The sequence below is a fragment of the Abramis brama genome (assembly GCF_963993115.1).
Source record: "Abramis brama genome assembly, chromosome: 7".
In the NCBI taxonomy this organism is placed as follows: Eukaryota; Metazoa; Chordata; class Actinopteri; order Cypriniformes; family Leuciscidae; genus Abramis; species Abramis brama.
In genome coordinates, this window is record NC_139969.1 from 43,002,080 (window position 1) to 43,010,286 (window position 8,207).

General features: G+C 40.7%; 1 protein-coding gene across 1 annotated transcript; it reads left to right on the forward strand.

Moving 5' to 3' along the window:
* The first annotated feature begins 568 nt into the window (after nucleotides 1-568).
* Nucleotides 569-7,777, forward strand: LOC311087338 (peroxiredoxin-6-like). The gene is made up of 5 exons (XM_084120678.1): nucleotides 569-740; nucleotides 3,113-3,269; nucleotides 3,341-3,487; nucleotides 7,200-7,346; nucleotides 7,440-7,777. The coding sequence occupies exons 1-5, from the start codon at nucleotides 649-651 to the stop codon at nucleotides 7,581-7,583; spliced, it is 687 nt and encodes a 228-aa protein (XP_083976804.1). The 5' UTR covers nucleotides 569-648; the 3' UTR covers nucleotides 7,584-7,777.
* The last annotated feature ends 430 nt before the right edge of the window (nucleotides 7,778-8,207 follow it).

An 8,207-nucleotide genomic window follows, 5' to 3' on the forward strand; every position in this document is an offset into this window, starting at 1 on the left:
TCTCGAAAGAGGTGAAGTCCCCTCTGCTATTCCCCGATCTGAGCCACTTCAGTTAATACACGGAGCGAACTGAGGGTTATGCTGTGATCACTGTAAGAAGAGTTTTGAAAGAGTGACATAAGTATTGAGAAACAGGTCCTGGCGACTGTAAAAAACTGTAATGTGTGAGAAAAACACAAGTAAATCATCATACCTGTAGAGAAAAAAATGCTTGCAAATCAAGTGCTCTCTCACATCCTCCCACACACCAAACCACACTAACATGCAATAGAGAGAGAGAGAGAGAGAGAGAGAGAGAGAGAGAGAGAGAGAGAGAGAGAGAGAGAGAGGACAGAGTACAAGTCATGCCAATAAAGCTCATTTGAATTGAGAGGACAGAGAGAGAGAGAGATAAAGAGAGAGAGAGAGAGAGAGAGAGAGAGAGAGAGGACAGAGTACAAGTCATGCCAATAAAGCTCATTTGAATTGAGAGGACAGAGAGAGAGAGAGATAAAGAGAGAGAGAGAGAGAGAGAGAGAGAGAGAGAGAGAGAGGACAGAGTACAAGTCATGCCAATAAAGCTCATTTGAATTGAGAGGACAGAGAGAGAGAGAGATAAAGAGAGAGAGAGAGAGAGAGAGAGAGAGAGAGAGAGAGAGATGCTTCAAGATGCCGGGGATGCTGTTAGGAGACATTGTTCCCAATTTCGAAGCCGATTCCACTTTTGGCAGATTGAAACTTCATGATTTTCTCGGGGATTCGTAAGTGTAATGCGATCATGTGTGCTTGTGATATGAGAGTGTGTTGTTTGATATGTGTTGTTCATCATAGATTACAATACCAGTAGTTTTATCCTCAATAGCATCTTCCTGAGGTCACATCTAACAATATTCCCTCTTTTCTCTCCTCCTCTGTGTTCCTCTTATTATTCAGTTTTGGTTATTAGTGAATTGTGTGGCTCGGATATAAGACACGTTTCTCTCGTAATGTCCTCACAATGGACAGCATGTGCTAGTCAGGTATCTTTGATGAAACCGTACATGGTCAAAGCCGTTGTGTGTTCCTGTGTGGTGATTGTGTTTGTAGGTCATGCGGTCGTGACTCGTGACGCCACTGTTACCACCTCTTCAGCTTCATCCAAACGCTGACACGGCTTGACACACATAAAGAGCAGAGTCGACAAAAACACTCTGAACTCTCTGTTATGAACACTATCTCTGAGAATCCTCCCGTTCGCCACCGGACGCCTCCATCTCCTGAGTATTAGTACAACTGGACTACATTTCCCAGAACCACATGCCTGGACTTATTACACACACACACACACACACACACACACACACACACACACACGCATGCTTGGCTCACTGTGAAGTTTTTTCTTATCCAAGCATTGTTTTGCCTGTGTTCTGACCCTTGGACTGTTTATGACTCTTGCTGGCTGTATTTTTGACTCTGCTCTGTTTACCTGAATATTGACACGTTTGTTTGCTACCTGCCCTGATACTTCTCCTGTTATGACCTCGACTGCTGCTTTGCCTACGCGTCTGCTTGTATATTTCTCTGTTTATCAACCCCTGCCTGCCTGTATACTGTCCTCCGAGTCCTCATCACAGACTGACCAAGTGAAGAACCTTTTGGCCTGTCCTCACTTTCTGAGACCCCTGTTTGAGGGTCAAGACTTGCTTTTAGGGCTGAGGTTATAATTAGGCTAAGGTTAGGGTAAGGGTTTGGGACTAAGTTGTGGGTTTAGTGATATCAGACCCTGTTATGCTGAATGTTTTGCAGTGATGGCGAAGCTTCACTGTGAACAAAGCAGAAACTTGCATAATTAAGCACTAAACAGCTGCTCTTTGCTAGAGTTACTAGATCGAGATACTCAATCACAAATGCTTTTTTATCTCTCTTTGCATGTTTTCACAGTCCTTTCTGTTTTAATGACATTCAGAGAATCTTTTAATAATCAATGATCTTCGGTTGGTTATTCAGTTAAACATCAAAACACTCATAAGTCACTGATAAAAATGTCTTCAGTAAATGGAAATGGACACGCTTCACATTTCCAGGTTCTCAGAAGCAGAAGTCCTCAAAGTTGGATAAACTTCTATAATGGCGAAAGGAAACTACAACAAATACAATTTTTGAGTTTCCATTTGCTATAACGTCTTTATGACATTAAAGAGGAAAAATATGGAGAGACTGATTATGTTGGTCAGAAGAGAGAAAGATGTAAAATTGTCTGTCACTCCCTCAGCCGGTGTGTTAGAAACACCCTCGCAGCAGCGTTAACTAGTTTACTGTAATTTAATACCAAAGTAATACACCTTTTAAAAATAATCTTTTAAAAATGTAATGTACATTAATAACACAAAGTATAGTGTTATAAATGTACATTTATACATCAACGGGCCAGACTGAAAACTAACAGTGTGTGTGTGTCTATGACTAAATCATGCAATGCACAGAAATGCTGTACGTCTTAAAATGTGTTTATGATTCTTACTCAGATATGTATGAATGCACATTTCTGCCACAGAAGAAAATCATGCTTTGCTAAATCTTTATTAAGACATTAAACTTCATAATTATGAGATAAAAATTATAAGTAATTTATTACATTCTTATTAATTCGACTTTTGTCAATTATTAGTAAGTCAAAGATAAAAAGATGAACATAGCCCAGTAAGTCATAATTATGCAATTAAAAAGTCAAAGTTATGGTACAATAAGGCAATTATGACATAAATCGAAATTATGGCATGAAACGTCAAAATAAGATAGTATGTTTGTCTTTTTATCTCATAATCATTACTTATTATGTCAGAATTCTGACAAAGTCGTAATTATGAGATTAGAATCTAAATTATTACATTGAAAGTCAAAATTATGACATACTAATTATCATCACATTAAAATTTGGAATTATGAGAAAGTCAAAAATATGACATGGCAATTCATAATTTTGACATACTAAATACTTTTACTACATACTTGCATACTAAATACATACTTTCGATGTCGTAATTTTCTATCTATGATTTACAAAGCATGATTTCTTTTATTCTTCTGTGGCGGTAATGGGCTTCCACAGTTCTGTCATTCCCCTTGAGTGACCTGAGTTTCTCCTCGTCAGCTGGGGCGTCCTGTTCTCTCATCCTCGAGACTTCACTCCTGTCTGCACCACTGAACTCGGCAGAGCAGCTCAACTCAGTCCAGAGTTCAGCAGACGCAACGTCAAGCTGATCGCGCTCTCCGTCGACAGCCTCGAAGACCATCACGGCTGGAGCAAGGTTCGCTTCTTTCAGTCTGTAGTGTCTCTCTGAATGACCTGCAGCTAATGAGTCTCCATGGATGATTTCAGGACATCTTGGCTTACAATAACGCGGAGTCCGGAAGCGAGTTCCCTTTCCCGATCATAGCGGATGCTGGGAGGCATCTGGTGGAGACGCTGGGCATGCTGGACCCGGAGGAGAAGGATCAGACCGGGATGCCGCTCAGCGCGCGATGCGTAAGTGCACTGCACACATGAATAAAGCTTCGAAAACAGAGCAAATTTCAGTAACACTTTAGCTTTTAACACTTTAACACTAAAGTAACACTTTAGTTTAGGGTCCAATACTCACTATTAACTAGTTGCTTATTAGCATGCATATTACTAGGATATTGTCTGTTTATTAGTACTTACAAAGCACATAATAATGCCTTATTCTGCTTGACCATATTATACATCCTTAATCCTACACAATACCTAAACTTAACCATTATCATACTAACTATTAATGAGCAGTAATTAGGATTTTATATTAGGAGTAATTAGGAGCAAACCTCATAGTTAATAGTTAGTTAATAGTCAGAATTGGACCTTAATCTAAAGTGTGACCCAAATTTCAAATAAAAATGGCGAATAAAAAGAGAATGTTGTGGCCAACAATAGTAGCTATAATTACTGGGACTAACATAACATGCCTGAAAAGAGTGTAAACCTGGTTGTGTGTTTGTTGATTCTGTTATTTTTGCAGCAAGAAAAAATAAATAAAATACAAGAATAAAAACAAATATTTACTAAATCAAAAAGTAGGTCACACTTTACATTTGCTGTCTTTAACTACTATGTGCCTGCATAAAAAAAATAGTTAGGTATATTGTACTTACTTTGTTCATGTTGTATTGTAAAACACTTGCGCTGCTATTGAAATGGGTTACGGGTAAAGTTAGGAACAGGTGGTCATGCCCACGCCCTGGCGCGGATTAATGCACAGGCTTGCCTAGGCTGCAGCCTAGGGGCCCCACGTGTGCAGGGGCCTCGGATTGGCCAGACAATTTTTTTTTTTTTTTTTTTTTTTTACTTAAGCGCAAAGGCACGGCGCCAGGATTCCAGTTTTGGATGGGCCAGACCAATTGTGGGTGGGCCTTAAATTAAAAACCTTATCGAATCACTGTTTAACCTAATAAAAATTACTGACTAATAGGCCTATACTGTTATATTATATGTGCGTATAGATAATATAGATTTTAATAGCTTGATGCTCTTTAAATATTTTGTTGCATTGTAAAAAGTTTCGGTGCATAGGACGGACCTATCCGCGATTGCTCTCCATGGTTCTGACCAAAGAAGAGCGCTTTGGAATCTCCATTACGCATCATACGCATCATACCTGGGCTGCGTTTCCCGATAACGCTGTCTCTTAGCGCGCTACGAAGACTCATAGGTATAACTTAACTAAAGGTATACTGCCACTAAAGGTATACCATTGCTAGGCGTCTTCAGAGCTATCATCCACTCACGAGGCAGAGACGCTGAGAGGCAGAGGCGCTGGCGCCCTCCTAGCAACGGTGCTGGTCACGCTAGCTGCGCTAGCCGCGCTAGTATCCTGGGGTGGCAGAGACGAAGATGTGCTAGGTGATGTGGATCTCAGCTCTCTTCATCTCCTGGTTGCAGCGATGACTCCGAGACTGTACGTGCGCGTTTAAGGTAGCCTACCTAAACAACGACTGTTGCAACAGGGCCGAGGGCTGGTTAGAACATATTTGACGTCATTATGTTTTTTAATTTAATCAATGTTGATTATGAAAGTGAGCATGCAGCATGAGAAAGATATTATACATCATGAGATGCGCAATGTCTGGAGACATGGAGTGGGTAAGACATGATTTTGACCACTTCATTGAGTCTTGTTTTGTAGAAAGTCTCTTTTTAAAAGATTTTCGTTTTGTATAAATTGTATCTTAATTTTGATCAATGTTTTATCAACCAATTGCCTGTATTTACTAAATAAGAAGAAAATATATAGCAGACAATGTAATAAGGCGCCAACACGATCACTTGCATTGCACGTGAACTGGAGGGCGCCGAAACTCAGCTTGTGCCTCACAGATTTGAGAAATATAGGCTATCTATTATAGAAAGCTTGAAATGTCTACTTGCAAACGAAAATATTCAAAACCAAAAGAAATAGGCTACTCTCTGAATATGTCATCTGAAATGTGCATTTCTCTCTGGCGTTCATGGCGAGTCAGCATCGTCATCTTTGCAGCGACACAGAAATCACCAGTATATCAATAAATAATTAAATGTCTCCTTGCTTTTTAGACACATTCATAATCATTACTTTTACCGGTTCTTTGTGGCAAGCTTTATGCGTGTGTGCGTTCGTGCGCTTGAATGCGGCTATATGTAAACGCTCTTAGGGTATCATACCGTATAGCCTAAGTAATTAAATTAATATAAAGGGGCGATTTGTCCACGAATGGCTTAAATGAACAACTACTAGTCGACTAGAAAAAAATTTAGTCGGAAGCAGCCCTTATTCCACATATTTTCGAGCCAGGCTGCAGGACATTCTTCTGTGTTGAGCGTGTGACCCTGCGGAATGAACGAACGGAGCGGAATATTGAGAAATGCGCTCTCCGCTCACGAGCTCTGATCGGAACAAACCCGAACCTCACTGTCTGCTGAACTTGCACAGAAACATCAAAATGGACATAACCAGCTTTTTAAAATTGTTCTTAAAACTAAACATTTAGACTATTTTAGCACAAATTATGAGCTTATTGACGATTTTTTACAATTCTTGACAAATTAAAATATATTAAAAGTTTTTTTTTTTTTTAAGAAAAACAAATCCATAACCGCGCCGCGAACAAAAAAAGACCCTAATTGGCCCATAAGAAAAGAAAAAAAAAAGAAAGGAAAAAAAAAACAAGTAGGTGATTGGGTAGATGTGAATTCGCCACCACTTGAAGGAATGTAAAGGAAACATTGTAGTGTAGGGGGGGCCTCACACAAAGAGCAGCCTAGGGGCCCCTGACCACCTTAATCCGCCCCTGCCCACGCCGGACTATCCCTCCAAATACACCCAAATTCTGATCACAGACACCGGTCACAATCACAGCCACAATCAAGGACTCAATAAAACCTGCACTTCCAATCAGTCAGTGTCTGGTGTCCAAAAGCATACAGACTCTTGTAATGTCTCCATCGATGAGACATGACTAACTGAGACTTGTTACAACACTTCTATACTGTTGCACTCTTGTTGGTCTGATTGCTTCTATTGTTCTCCTCATTTGTAAGTCGCTTTGGTTAAAAGCTTCTGCTAAATGATTAAATGTAATTGTGAAGGGATATGCCCTGTCCCATATCGACTCTACATCCGAGCCACAAGAACCTCCTGACACAATACTGCCTTCATCCAATATTGTCAGTCCCATACACTGGACCCTGAACCATGAGATCGCAGACGGCTCTCTAACTGAGCCTCCTCCACCAGGCTGCCCCGCCAACCATCTCTACATCCCATCCTCACTCCGTCTGGATCCCATGGACACCGCTCACTCCTCACTGGGCACTGGCCACACTGGGACCAATCAAACCCTCTTGCTCCTCCAAGATTTGTACTTGTGGCCTAATCAGAAGGCTTGTTCTGGGAATGTGCCGTCTCCCGAGAGTCCCTGCCACCCGCCATCCCATGGCTATGGAAACAGCAGAGCTACTTTCAACCATGTTTTCCGTATTTTTGGTCTGCCTAAATATATAGTTTCAAACGACTTAGGGAGTGGGGGGATGATGCCATTTCAACCTGCTCTGCATGCATGGTGGTTTACTGAATAAGATAAGAGTTTAACATAACTGAGAAGGTTGGGTCACTGGTTTGGACAGAGCCATCAACCCTTCACACTGCACTAATTGATTTCTTGATTTGTGTGCATTTTTCGTTCAGGTATTTGTGATTGGTCCAGATAAGAAGTTGAAGCTGTCCATTCTCTATCCTGCAACAACGGGACGTAACTTTGACGAGATTCTGCGTGTGGTTGACTCTTTGCAGTTAACGGCACACAACCGTGTGGCCACACCTGTGGACTGGCGGGTGAGAAATGTCAAGCCTGGTCTGTTTGGAGTGTGTATGTCTGTTCCTGTCATCAGTGTGTAATGAGTGATGCTCATCTGCTGTTGTTTGAAGCCTGGAGACAGTGTTATGGTGCCGCCCAGCATCCCTGAGCAGGAGGCTGTGACGCTCTTCCCCGCTGGAGTTTACACCAAAGACCTGCCCTCTGGGAAGAAGTACCTGCGCTACACACCACAACCAAACCCCCATCAGGAGTGAACGTACAGACGGCTGATGTGTGGATTCAGTGATGTTGTGTATGAGCAGCTGTTCGTAAAACACCAGTGCTGTTCTCACAGGAAGAGGCAAAGTCCTCACATGTTCCACACACAATTTACAGGTTAAATAAACATTACTTACACTTACAAAAAAAAAAATAAACAATACAATTCTAATTTGTATTTCTACATTTCAAATGTAATGTTTTATTTATTCAAACTATGTATTTTATCAACTAATATCAAATTATGTATTTCATAACTAATACAGTTACAAATTTCAACTACCGGTATATAGTTCAAGTATAGATTTTAAAACACACATATATAAATACACACACACACACACATACACACACATCATTGAAAGTCAGTTCAGTTTTGTTCAATAACTGTGTAAAGTTCATCAGTTAATGAGTTTAATTCATCTATAAAGCAGCTCTGCAGAAAACAGGGATGCCATCCTCCAGCCCAGTTAGGTTTCCATCCCAAAATATTATTAAGTGTTCCCAACTAAGCAAGCCAAAGGCGACACACACACACACACACACACACACACACACACACACACAGTTATGGAATATGCAACCATAATGGTAACCTTATATAATGAAAGTGTTTTTAT